Source organism: Phalacrocorax carbo, chromosome 5 (genome assembly GCF_963921805.1).
Source record: "Phalacrocorax carbo chromosome 5, bPhaCar2.1, whole genome shotgun sequence".
NCBI classification, from domain to species: Eukaryota; Metazoa; Chordata; class Aves; order Suliformes; family Phalacrocoracidae; genus Phalacrocorax; species Phalacrocorax carbo.
This window is the reverse complement of record NC_087517.1, coordinates 54,819,793-54,833,450: the sequence shown is the minus strand read 5'-3', so window position 1 is coordinate 54,833,450 and position 13,658 is coordinate 54,819,793. Positions and strand designations below refer to the sequence as shown.

At 40.9% G+C, this 13,658-nt stretch overlaps 1 protein-coding gene across 8 annotated transcripts in view; it reads left to right on the top strand.

Moving 5' to 3' along the window:
• OSBPL5 (oxysterol binding protein like 5) overlaps positions 1 to 13,658 on the top strand; it is a 141,323-nt gene that overhangs the window by 91,484 nt on the left and 36,181 nt on the right. For all 8 annotated transcript variants that reach the window (XM_064452538.1, XM_064452541.1, XM_064452540.1 and 5 more), the window contains 4 exons: positions 2,146 to 2,226; positions 2,884 to 2,985; positions 4,611 to 4,814; positions 10,701 to 10,785. In XM_064452538.1, the coding sequence (XP_064308608.1) occupies positions 2,146 to 2,226; positions 2,884 to 2,985; positions 4,611 to 4,814; positions 10,701 to 10,785 (472 nt within the window). The remainder of the gene's footprint in view (positions 1 to 2,145; positions 2,227 to 2,883; positions 2,986 to 4,610; positions 4,815 to 10,700; positions 10,786 to 13,658) is intronic.

Genomic DNA, 13,658 nt, shown 5'->3' with positions numbered 1-13,658 from the left:
GTCTGATCTTTCAGGCTGGAGGGAGTGAAATTACCAATAAACATTTGGCTCATAGTTGTATCCCAAGGACAGGACATTCTCCCTGCTAATTGGGAGAAATGGGGAGAATTCTTCTGACCAGTTTCAGAGGACACGCGTCTCGAATCATGAAAGCATAATCTCCTAATAGTTCCAAAGGATTCTTTCTCAGAGACATTTAAGCACTTAGAAATGTTTCCTCACAAAGAAACACTTATAGCATATCTCCCAAATGTCTACCACTAACCTTTGAAATGTGATAAAGACCCTGTGGGCACAGTTCTCTGCTCAGACATTGTATCTTTGCAGTGGTCCCTACCATAAATCTTAAGTTTTTACAGTGAAGTCCCATGCGCAGAAATACAGAATATGCATGAGAGACTGCATTGCAGGTGGAGGAGGTAGGCTTAGCTTTCTATTAAAACAAAAATGACCAATATTGAATAGTTTGCAGGAGTGTAAGAGCTGGCATTTTTTTTGAGTGGATCCAGTGCCAAGTTGACTTGTAAACTGGACAGTCAGATCAGGGACTTCACTGGTCTTTGTGCGCCATCATGGAGTTTTGATTTCTCTATTCTTAAGTACCATGTGTAGTTTCGGTTTTAGTGAAAGACTCCTGTAAGGGTATGTGAGAACAAATAATAGGTTCTACAGTGACCCTGTCTGTCTTGCAAATTGCACCTTCTGCCCCTAATTTCTAATCCTGCATCATGCATAAAGAGTTTTGCTCAGTCGGGCATGCACCCTTATCTCCCATTTTTGCTCCTGCCGCAGTCTTCAAAGCATAGCTGATGGCCTGTTTGCCGGGATCTGGTCATACATTTGCATGTTTTCATCGACGTCATGTGACGAGGACTAATCCGGCTGTCATTAAATATTTTCCTGCTCACACCAACGTTCAGCATGGTTTGTGGCTATGGTAGCTGGAGGGGTTTCTGTGTCACTGGGAGGGAAAAAGAAAGTGGGTTCTCAAAACTGAAGGCACTATGAAACAATTACATCAACTCATGACATAAAGAAGAGAGGGTCTGAGAGCCTAGTGGGTTTGTTTCACATCATAGCAGTGAATTTATAAATGGGAACTATATTTGATTTTTTTTTTCCTTAGTGCAGCTCATTTTTGTGTCATACTCATTAAATCAAGGTGGCCAAGGGCTGAGCTTTTTTATAAAACTGTCGTGCATAAGTAGGAGAGACAGTGTCTGGCCCCAGAAGATCACAATCTGAATGCATCAGACACATGAAAGGTTGGAAGGAAAAGAGGTACAGAGAGAGAAAGTAACTTCCCCAAGGTCACATAAAAAGTAGCAAAGTCCAGACTGTACCATAATTCTCACACCACTAACCCTCCCCAAGTTTTGGCCAATTTGCTGACAGTACCTATCTGAGGAGTCCTCATCATGAGTTGGGCTCCAGAGAGCTATACTCTCTCAGTGTACATTATTTTGGGAACAGTAATATTGTGACCACGTCTAACAAAAGTAAAGCATTTTTTCAGCCCATCAGCACAATCATGAGATCAGGCTGCAGCTGCTGAAAATGAATTTAAACAGCACTGACACTATCAAATGTGATTGGAAGTGACTGTGTATTTTGTGCCTTGCTTCACAAAGCCAAGATGATGATGATGACGGTGATGATTTCCTCTATTATCTGTAACATGATTATGTCATTTCTTGCCCACTCATGTTTCTGGACATTTCAGCAAGGGCAACAGTCATTGCCAATATCAAGTCTAGTTCTGAAAGATCTATACCAGCTTCCCCATAATTTTTATTCCAGTAACTGGAATGCTTTCAGATCTGAAAAGAGATGGGCAGTTTTCAAAGTTAGGAATAAGAATAGGGATGGAGTTTTAAAATTTTATTTATTTTACCAAGATTAATGTCTGCATGGGGAAAATATGAAGAAAATTTTGTGGGGAATTTTCCAACTATGAGTATAAAAGGAAACTTGACTGCACTGCAAATACGTACTTTCTGTGCCTGCCTAGTGTTCTGCTGCTGAAGTCTGCAATCAGCTCTTTTTTCATGGCTTCCTGGAAGATAAAAGTGACTCTTCATTAAAGCATAACTTGAACGTCTTCATGTTCATACGTTCCTATTTCCTCTCTCCTTCTCTTTTTAGATTGAATATAAGTTTTGCAATGGGTCTGACAAAGAGTGTGTGTCTCCCACAGCCAAATTCACAAAGAAGGAAACACTGAAGGTATGTGCAAAGCAGCCAAGTCACCATCAGCTGACTTTCTGTTACAAAACAAGTAGTACCTTCCACACAAACCATTGGGAACTGCTCTGTGTCATTTCCCAAGACCCAGCGAAGCCTCTGACTCTTCTAGGAGTTATTATAGGCCAAGGCCATTTACAGGCTTTATATACAGGGTTAGATTATATACTGCAAACAGAACAAATCAGTGTAATTATTTCACTCTGTTTTTGTGTTCCAGAGCTGTTAGGCACCTGAAGAGGATTGTAATCCTTCATTGGTCTTGTTAGGAGGGGTATGCTTAGGCAATCTAAGCAAATTATTGCTTCAACACTTGCTTGACTACCAAACCAAATGTATAAATAATTTGGTTTGCATGCAGTTAGATTTAATTTCTTTAATTTGAGGGCTGGGGAGGGGTATTCAGCCTCTTTCCATTCCCCCCAAAGAAAAGCCAAATTAGGTTATGTTTAGTGGAACTTCAGGAGCAAAGAAAATGCCTGCTATCTCATTGTTTTCTTCCTTGTGCTCATTTCTGGGGAACCTGTGCTGGGTCAAGTTCTAGCTGTGCTATACATAGCTGTCCTTAATGCATTATATTCTTTCCTCCCCAAAAGAGGCCATGATTACAGCTGCTATATTTTTTCTGTTCTCAACCAGGTACAAAAAAAAAATTACAGACAGGAGAAGAAAAGAGCCACCAAACAACTCTTCAGTGCTCTAAAGGATCCCAGTGTAGTGATCACAGCAGACTGGCTGAAGGTATTTAATACAGACCATTGCTTCTGAGGCTGTAGGGAAAAATAAGTGAGAAGTAGTTGATGTGTCTGAGACACATGCACTAGCACTTTTTTGAGTGAAGGAAGACTGAATAATTTTGAGTGGAAGTTGCTGTAAAGGTGTACTTAAATAACTGCTATAAAAGTGGAGTCATGGGGAATATTTACTTTCCATCTGAACCTAACTCAATATATCTATTCTGTGTCCTTAAGTAGCAACAAGGTCTCAAAAAGTGCATAGTACAAAAGGAAGTGATGATGTTTGTTTCTTCCTTTCTGAAAGAGTCTCCTGGCCTCTTCCCACAGATGGGTTTTTGTACTGAAGAGAGAGTAGTCAGAAGAACAGCCTGGAAATGGGCAGATACAGCGTGTTCTATTGACAGTTGGATTTTATGTTGTCACAGCACATATTGGACCTGATGACAACTGTAATTTCTCCTTGTGCAAAGGCTCAACTAGTGGCAGTTTCTCACTGAAGTCCTCAAACTTTGTATGTGGCAAAATAAATTTGGATTGACATTGAGAGATATTATCTTTTGAGCACTGTTTTTCTCCTCATTTGGGGCCATATAGTCTTCTCGACTAATAGTGAATTGGTTGTCCTTTTTATAACAGCAAAACTTAGTTTGCAAACATCGCTGAACACAGAACTCTTACAAACAAACAAACAAAAAAACACAACAGAAAAACAGTAACTTAGGGATTTCATGAAACAATACAATCACATTTGACCGGTGTGAAAAACCTCCAACATTGTTCTACAATCATTACTAGAAGCCAGAAAAATGAGATGTGTATGGCTTCTCTGAGAAATTAGATTGGCAACAAAATGTTTCCACACTGTTTAGTGTTGATGATAGATAAATACTGAGATTTTTTAAAATACAAAATACCTGTTGCATGTTTGCAGTGTCTGGAAATTTCTGGTTCAGCAACAAATAATGCTGGGCCACAAAAACAGAACACTGACATAAGACTTGAGGTTTGGCCTATGTACAATGAAGACAAGAAGATCTTAGGCAAAATCTAACCTTACTGAGAAACTTCTCCATTCTTAAAGCTGTTATCTTTAATATATGCTCTAAGATTTAATGTCTTCTATACAAGAGAGAGTGTGCCTTGAGCTTGACAGAGAAGTAAGCCAGCTGGAGAAGGTGCTTTTAGAAATGGGGTATTTGACAAAACCCATTAATAGCTCTGTTCAGCAGGACACTATTAAAATGACTTATAAGTCGAGTTAGACTAGCTGTAACATTTTTCTATGCAATGTTCTAATTGGCATGTCCTCCATGATTATTAATAAAGCACTCTCACGTGGACCAGCAGTGCTGGTTTGTTGCGTAAAAAATTAAGCAAGCGGCTAACACTAAGCCAGTAACAAAAATATGAAGACTAGATTCTGATAGCCAGATTTACAAGGTCTGTGATTTTGCTATGGGATCCCTAAGACTGTTCAGATGATGCAGTGTATTTTCCTAAGGAAGTGTATTGTAGCGTGGCCTTGGGAGAAACACATACTGGAAATACTGTATAAATACTGAATAAATGCTGTTTTTCTTTAAGGAGCAACACAAATGCAACTTTTTTCCTCTCCCTGCTTCCCTCCAGATTCGTGGGACTCTGAAGAGTTGGACTAAGCTGTGGTGTGTTCTGAAACCAGGAGTCCTGCTGATTTATAAGACGCCAAAGATTGGACAATGGGTTGGGACAATCTTGCTCCATTCTTGTGAGCTGATCGAGAGACCCTCCAAAAAGGATGGCTTTTGTTTTAAACTTTTTCATCCTTTGGATCAATCAATCTGGGCTGTAAAGGTAACAATCCTAATGAGCTGAACAACCTTGTCTCGGTCACCAAAGTGTCTGAGCACTAGTATTGCCTTGCAATGATATTATCTAGATTTGCAGATACTCAGTTGCTGTTAGTGGTGGTGAGTTGACTGCATAAAAAGATTAAAGACTCTGAAGCTGGGTCATGACATGACATCAGAGGAATGTCGTGCATTGTGTTTAGTTATACAAATGTGTCATTCTTGGTGTATAAATGCAGACTGAGGAAAGGGGAAAAAATGTTAGTGCAGAAAAAAAGATCAATACCTAGAAGCTATATCAAGCCATGGCCTACATCTTTTAAAAGAGATGAGGAATAGACCCAATTAACTGAATTCCCCAAAATAAGGACACACAAAGTACCAAATGCTTTGCACAGCACTGGAGAGGGCTGGCAAAGTGGCAAAAACCAGTCTAATAATTTTACTTTTTTTTTCTAATGCCTCTGAGGTTTGGGTTGGTTTGTGATGGACTTGGAACTCAGTGGTCTGCTCAAGCCTTGACTGTTCCACAGAAGTGTGACTTTGCATAGAGTGCCTTAATTTTCTCTTCTTTGAAATGGAAATAGCAAGGTCTTCTCCCCTTCACTTTGAGTTGTTCTTCAGTCTGTTGTTACTCACAGGCTGAGGCAGTCTCTTCCTGTACACACAGTAGCTCCTGCAGTGACCTCTGGATCTCCCTGTAATGCAAATGATTAATAGTTTCTCACACTTCTTAAACTGACGCTCTGCAAATTTTAAAGAGCTGCTTTTTTTTAATTCTTTCCTTTAAGAATAGGCAAAAAGAAAAACATTATCTAATGCTTATGAGCAAAGACGAAGACCCCAGTAGCTCCTGAGAGGCACTGAGAGCAACATCTGTTGGATACCCGGAAAGCTAAACTCAAATGTTCTTGAACTCTTGTTTCCCCATTAAAAGCAGTGACTTGGCAGAGTTATTGCAGACATAAATTGTCTAGGAGACATCACCAGCGTAAGCAAGGCATTACAAGCTAGTGCCTTGCTGCAGCATGGTCAGCAGAGTAAATCTACTTGGAAAGACTCATGTGAGAGCAATGAAGGCATTTATTATTGGCATTAGAAGATCTAACAAAATGGAGGGGAAGCCCTGTGGGAGCAGATCAAGCAGGCTGACTCCTGCTCATTCCTGCAGTTAATTGAACAGTTTTAAACACAGCTATACAATCACTATTAAAAGTCATGCAATTTTTAATAAGGAGAGAATTAAAATTAACCTGAAGAACCAGCAGTAAGAGCTGCTGTTTTCTGACAGTAGCTCAGCTCTGATCTGTGCCTCAATGCATTGCTTTTGCTTTAAGTCCCAAAGGTTTCATTGCTACCTTGCTTCTTATTCAGTTTTGCGAGTTTTGATGCTTTTTTAATTCAGAGCATGCACCCAAGAAGGTTGTTGATCATTTGCTGTCCATCAACAAAAAAATTCTTTGTGACTTGGTGGGTCAGATGAATTCCTCTGAAAAGCACAGTCAGGAGAGGTAGTGAAAAAGTAGAATCAGTAGTGCAGTCAGGTACTGAAAAGTAATGTTGCTGACAGATCTGAAATGTTGTGCTAGAATGCCCTACCTTGATATGAATCATCCAGAAGAGGAGTTTTTATCAATATGTATATATTTCTGCATGTGTATATATATCTAATTCTTGTGTCTCTTGAGAAAATATATAACAGAAATAGGAATTAGTATATTAAATATGAAGGGATTACATCTCTGAAAATGTTTGTGTACTAGAGGAAGTCCTAAGAGATTTTAATTTTAAAGTCAAAGTAATATTCTAAGTCACATGAGACAGATATTTAGAAAGCTACATTCGAGCTACACAGTGTGATATTTCCTGAAACCTGAGTTCAGCCTGGATTGTTATGTGTGATAGATGCTTTCAGCCACAGGGTGAACGCCAAAATACACATCAAGAAGAAATCCACCAGTGAACTGCTTGATGTCAAAGAAGCTGTCTGCACTCTGACAACAGTTTAAGGCTGAAACTGCTAAAAATACTGTTTTGTTTTATGTCATTTCATGGCCTTCTTTTAAAGCAACTGGAGCAGAATTGACTGATCTAAATTGGTTGTGTATAACTGTGCAAAGAAAGCCTGTTTCTCATGAAATATGGATTAGCCTGAGCTTAAGCAAAAAACTCAAGTTACTGTCCATCACAATAGAAATAAGATCTGGCTAAACAACTTTCACTTTTGGCTAAAATGACTTATGAAATTTACAAGGATTTTCCAGACTAGAGTTGATGGTCCAGCCTTGACTCACATCAGTGGACTTGCAGCTACTTTAGGGTGATTAATGAGCACCTTTGTACGTGTTGGCCTGGCTGCGCAGCAGATGTTTGGGTCTAACTGCAGGGTTCAGCCCTGAAACAAATGTCTGGTTCGAGCACTGCCCAAGGCATTTATAGTTGTGCTAGCCAATTAAATTTGATGTGCAGGCATTTAACTTCAGTTTGAGCAGGATGAAATTTTGGGGTGCCTTTCAAATGGCAGGTAAGTAAGATGTAAGATCATTACTTATAGTTGAAAGCTAAATATATGCACCAGGGAACTTTTTTTCCTATAAAGTACTCTGCCACCTAGAGCTATCTTAGAAGCATACCGCTGATGGGAGAGAGTCCTTTATTCTACACTGCGTCGCTGGCATTTCGAGACTTAGCCTGAGACTCCTTCACAGTGCAAATGGATTAGACCTTTTACCTATTTGCTCTACCCAGGCCTTTGTAAACCCAAGGCCAAAACTGCCAAGGTCTCAAAATCAGTCAGCAGCACAAGCAGCAGTAAGAAAAGCTTCCCCCTCATGCTCCAGATACTGCCTCAGTGGCACTTTGGTCCACCATGTGAAGGCAGCGTGATCCCACGCTGCTTCAGGGAAGAGACTTTTTCCTGAGGTGACTGCAGGAGACTGGGGAATGCCAACCTAGTCATTAGTGCGAGGCTGTGGTGTCTGCCCTCTTGCTTCACAGAGGGAATGTAGGGCTATCAGCTGGCAGGGTTTGCCTAGCTCCCCCCCAAAAATGTCCTGGAATAGTCCATGTCTTCTTTTGAGCTTGCTCAGAAGCTAGCTGAACAGCGTGGTGTGGGAAGGCTTGTATTGACAGCAGCTTGTTCTGACATTTATTTAGAGCACTAAATGAGTTGGGGTCAGACCCACTGAATCTGGGAATATATATAATTTGAATTTTTTTTTATTTTAAGAACTTTGAGTCATTCCTTTAAAGAAAAAAGTTCTAATAATGTGCTTGTGCTGCTGCTTTTACAGTTGTTTGTTCTATTCCATAACACAACACAGTTAGTTTCATCCTCATCCTTAGAGTTATCCACAGTACTGTTAATGAAAGGGATTTTTTTTCCCTTTTTAAAGCTTTGTTTTATGACTCTCCAAGACTATGTGTCTTGTATCTAAAACAGTGTGAGTCTACTCCATTTTTCCTTTGAAAATGAACCCCTGTTTAATAATGCCTTCAAGTCTCAAATCAAATGTAAAGACAGGAATGATGATCCTTTCTTAGTTTTGCTGTCTAGAGGCTGCAGCTGAACTCCAGGTCCTAGTGTAGCAGGGATAACGTTCACTTTCAGAGAGAGATGGTCTTTGTCATGGAGGTCTTAGGCTCTAAACAGACATTATGCTCAAAGGCTGGGAGACAGAAGGCATCATCTCTGCCATGCAGATACAGAACCTCATTTAGTCTGTGGAGATGTTGACTTCACTTTTATGGCCTCCTCTCTTTTCTCCTTCCCCTCTTCTCTTTTTGTGGGAAACAGCCCCTCCCTGTATGAGCATGCCTTACATATTGAATACGTCTCCCTGACAGAGCGACCTGGCTGCTCCTTGTGTTTATCCACATGCCTAAATGTCTGTTAAACTCTTGTGTTCCTTCCTTCTCCTTCCCTTCTTCCCTCCCCTTTTTAATAACAGTTCTCTGGATCTGTACTGTTTGGTTGTGGTTTTTTTTCCTCCAACAGAGCAAATACCAACCTCAGTACCAAAACCATAAGTAATTGTGTTATCAACAGTTTTCGAACACCCTGCTCAGCTGCAAGCTACTGAAAAGAAAAATGCCACTGGGAATGATGCCTGATTGCATTAATGTCACTAGTAATTTCTTAAGCTGCTCTGCTCTGGTTTACTAATCAAATCTCAACTTTGCCAGTCCTGACTATTAAGCCTTTAAACAGTCTTAATTTTGTGAAACTCTTTTGAAAGAGGGGAGGGGAAAAAGAAGTTGAATAACAAGCATCCCAATTTCTCCTGGCAGCAGCAGAACCCTGCAGATGTGAGAACAAGAAGCTTCTCAGCACAGCATCTTCATGGCGTAGACTCAGATACAATTTGATGCTTGTCCTATGCTTGCACTCCCCATTCTTTCCAAATTTTGGTTTCCTGAGTGGAACTCAAAACCAAAAATCCAGATAAACCCACCATTTAACTACCAGAAACTTGTATATAGGACCAGTTTTCAGTAGCAGTCACGGTTTCTCTGCTTACAAACTAATGCTAGGGAAAAGTCCTTCTTTCTAGGAGTAGGATGGGATACTATAAAGGCCCATTTAAGGGAGGAGAGTCATACTCAAACTGGAAGAATTTGCCTTCAGTTTTTCAGCGTTGTGTGGCATTCTCTTAGAAACTCAAGGAAATCTATATTTGAGCATCCTGGAGAAAACTGCTTGCTCCACCCTGCAGCTGGCATAGCGGTCATGCAAGTATTGGTGATGTTTTCTGTTCTGCATTTATTTCTGACATGATGTCTGCATATTTGAAAAAGGGTCTGCTTTCATGCTGTTTCTTACGAAGTGAGGAGGAGAAGGAACTGAAGAAGGCTGATTCACTCTGGAAATGCAAGGGAGGAGGAGGGACTCCTATTTATTTCAGCTGGGTCACAGCATAAAGTCCATACAATGGAGAGTATGAATCTGTGCTCACTGGGTACAGGAACTGCTTTTTGTTAGCAGCTTCTGGAGTTCAAGAGAGGAGAAAACAGAGAGGAGATCAGGGTGGGAACCTCTGGTTCTGCTCAAAGAAGTGCCTGATCCAAGATGGACTCTGGTTCCATGGGATCATTTCTGGAGGCCAATGCTGAAGGGATTGTGGCAGGATGTTTACAAGACACTGTAATATTTTTTATTTTTTTTTGCCACAGCTCCTAAACTAAAGGCAACATAAACAAGCAAAGCCTGTTTTTGTTCAAGTCTGAAGTGGTCGTCACCCCAGGCACCATGGCATAAAGGTTGTCAAGGGTCTGGATGTAGAGGTGAAGGGCTGCAACCCAGCAGCATGTGCCTGTGCTGGGAGACCTTTGGAGCTCAGCCTGTGGTTTTCCCTGTCTCCTCCTTTCCCACAGGCAGGTTTGCAAGATGGAGTTTCCCCTTTGTTTCCTTCCAGAAAAGCTGCCATTGCCTCTCTGCTAGAGGCACTCACAACACCAGGTGTGGGCTCTGCCACTTCTATAGTGACACATAAAGGGTGTCATTGCTAGTGTGTCAGGCTGCAGACAGACTTGACATGCACTGCATGAAACAGTCCATTCAGGTGTTGCAGGAAATGGCTAATAGCAAATATTTGAATGGTTTTGTCCAAGGTGACACGAATGAGATTCTTCCATTCCTGAGGATCTGAATAAACAGAGTAGGTCTTGGGCTGAGTATAGGTTAGACCAAGCCCCATTTACAACACAGCTCATTACTGCTTTGGAGCTGCAGCAGCAATACCATGATTACTAATGAGTTTCTCTAAATTACTCCATCTGCTCCTTCCTTCTTTCCTATCATAAGCGTACTCTACTCAGGAAGGGTACGAAGATGTTCAGCAGTCCATTGCATCTTCTGTGCCTTAGTCTTTTTGTCTGTGTGCATTTCCAGGGCCCAAAGGGAGAAAATGTTGGTTCAATCACTCAGCCTCTTCCCAGCAGCTACTTGATTTTCAGAGCAGCCTCTGAATCGGATGGTAAGTTTTGGTCTTCATTTGCTTTCTCCAGATTGCATACTCTGTGCTAGTTAAGAAAAAAGGTTGATTCAAAAAAAATTGGTATGTAAGGAAAAAAAGGCGGCTCACCCAGCTTGAGATGCTGTTCATTAGCAATGGTCAGAATAGGTCACGCAGACTACAGGCACATTTTATATTCCTCACTGGACAGCCATGTGTGTGGAAGAAGGACCTAGGCTTGTAGCTGGGGAAAAAACACAAAGTCAGTATATACTAAAGGGTGAAAGGAGTTGATCCCAAAATTGGGATGAGAAGGGGGCCTAACTGTTTCCTCAGTCCAAGCAGAGACTTTAGTGGGTTATCTGCCTGCGTCTTACACTAGGTAGGGATCTGTTGGAGGAAAATGACATAGCAATATTGAAGAACTGTGATAGATGTCTCTTGACCACCAGAATTCTGCTGTAAACTGGCTGTACCATGGTTTACAGTGTAGCAGGCCCAGATGCTGGTGACTCCACATGTAAAATACCATTCTGGGAATTTGCAAAATTATGGAAGGTAAATTAAGGTCAAAATATAACAGGCATGCCAGCTTGCTATGTGAAAATCTCCATAAATTACTTTAGCGGACCTAAAATATCAGTGATTTATAAGTAGATAAGAAGATTAGAAACATGTTTTATTTCCATTTGACCTTCAGACTACTGTAAATTTTTTTTTGCCATAGCAAATTAACCCAGGCTGTTAATTTTATGGATATTTTTCACCTACCCCACCAAGGGTGCAAATGTAGCCCATGTGCTCCTTTGGGTCTCATCTAGAGTAACTTTAAGGACACAAGGATTTTTTATGAAGTACAGTGTGCTTTGAAAGCAGTGTCCTTCTGGTCCAGTGAGTTTCACATATTCCTAAAGGCTGGAAATGGGACAATGCCAAATGGACCTTTGACGTGGCACTTACTCAGAGAGGAAACCTTTCACTGCAGGCTTGGTGTACTGTTCTTCCTACTACCGTGCAAAGAGAGCTGTTCATAGTGAGGGATACCATCTCGACACTGAGAGCTGCTTGCAGATGCCATTGTAGTGAGGTGATATGAAAATAAGTGGAACTTGTATACACCCATAAAAGCACATCTAATTCTTTGAACATTATGCTTGTGTAGCATATGGAACAGCATGTCTTATTTGTGTAAAGGAATATAGGATTCCAACCTGGCTCTAAATATCACCTGTCTAGAAAGCAATAGATAGATAAAATAGTCTCTTGGGGGGGAAAAAAATGGTGTTGGGGTAGAGCTGCTAAATTACAGGCATTTCAAACCCTGGTTATACAGAGAGCCTGCAGAATAGATACACAGAACAGTCCCACAGAGTTCTTTGGCAACCAAATAGCTTCAGCAACTGTCTGTCAATATGGATTTTCTAAACTATTATTTCCTTAGAGATCCATGTAACTTGTCTTTCCATTAGCTTAATTAGAAAATGAGCAAAGGGACCAATGTGGTCACTATATGTCCAAGACAAATTGCTGTCTCATAAAGTACTTTTTTTTCCTGGCATTTCAGCTATCTTCTAAATGAAAAATTTCATTCTGGTGGAAATTTAGTGATTAAAGCTTAAAGCCAGTCTGGCAAAGAGACCTGTGGCTGAACTTCTACTCTTTCTTTTTACAACAACTGCCATAGGCCAGTTATGTGGAGCTGAACAGCTTAGATTTGCTCTAACTAACCTTACCCATAAAGGCTCCCAAGCTAGCAATAGCTCCCAAGAGATCATCAGAGGTAAGACTTTTCTAGCTGTGATCTCTCTGCCTGGGTCATATACCACATGCTGAAAAAGCACAAAAGGGACCATATCTGGCACGTGGAATTTTCAATATTTAAATGTCTGTGGGAAGCTTTCTGCCCAGTGAATTATTACATGTCTCTGGTATCATAAGAACTTAAAATAGTGAGTTACTGGAATGTATTTTTAAAGCCAAGATATTGGCGAAGATTCCTGGGAAGCATGCAGAGGTCAGGCAGATCAAAGCAGAGTTACTTTAGGATTTAATATGATTTTCCTTTATTTTGCTGCTTCTGTGCAGTAGGGTCTTAAGGTTATATGGAAAGCTAATATGATCAAGGGACAGAGGAAGAACTGAGATACCTCTCAGTCAAATATCATAAACATGTATGTAGAAAATGCTCCTGAACAGCACCAGCAATGCTGTAGAGCCACTTGCTCAAGTTCAGAGGGCCCACATTATGCCTGGTAGATCCTGAGGGCTGGAGGAGGTGACCGTGACAGCCAACATGAAGTGAAGCTTTGGGATCTGCCTGTCCATTTAGCAGTGGACTTCACAAAAAAAATTATATATAGTACTGTGCCAGAAATACTAGCGTGAAAAATGGTGTAATTTTCAGCTGAATGAGAGTATTTGACTTCACAGCGGAGGTCAGTGAGCTGTGAGAAGTGGCTGTACCTTGTGCAGGAAGGGAAGGATGTGAATCTGCAGATGAGAGGGCAGAACAGCTCATACACTCAGGCTAGCCTCCCTCCCAAACACAAGAGCTGTCCTGGCATGATGACTGTGCTTTGCTCCTTTTATTTGTTAGCTATCCTTCGTCGGGGCGGTTTGGGAGTATCCGCTCCATTGAGCAGCGTAGATGTGCTGACAAATGGCCAAACACAGGGGTGTCACACTCGGAGATGAGTGGCTTGGAAATGGCATTAAAGTCAGTCGGTGGTGTAAAACATATGCAGACAAAGGCACAAGGAACAGAAACTGTTACATTTAAAGTAATCTGTATAAACTGCAGCAAATTAAGGCTTGTACTTTGCAGTTAATACAGTTTTATTTTAAGCCCAGAAGACACTACTGAAACGGTTGTAGACCATTATATAGCTTTACCT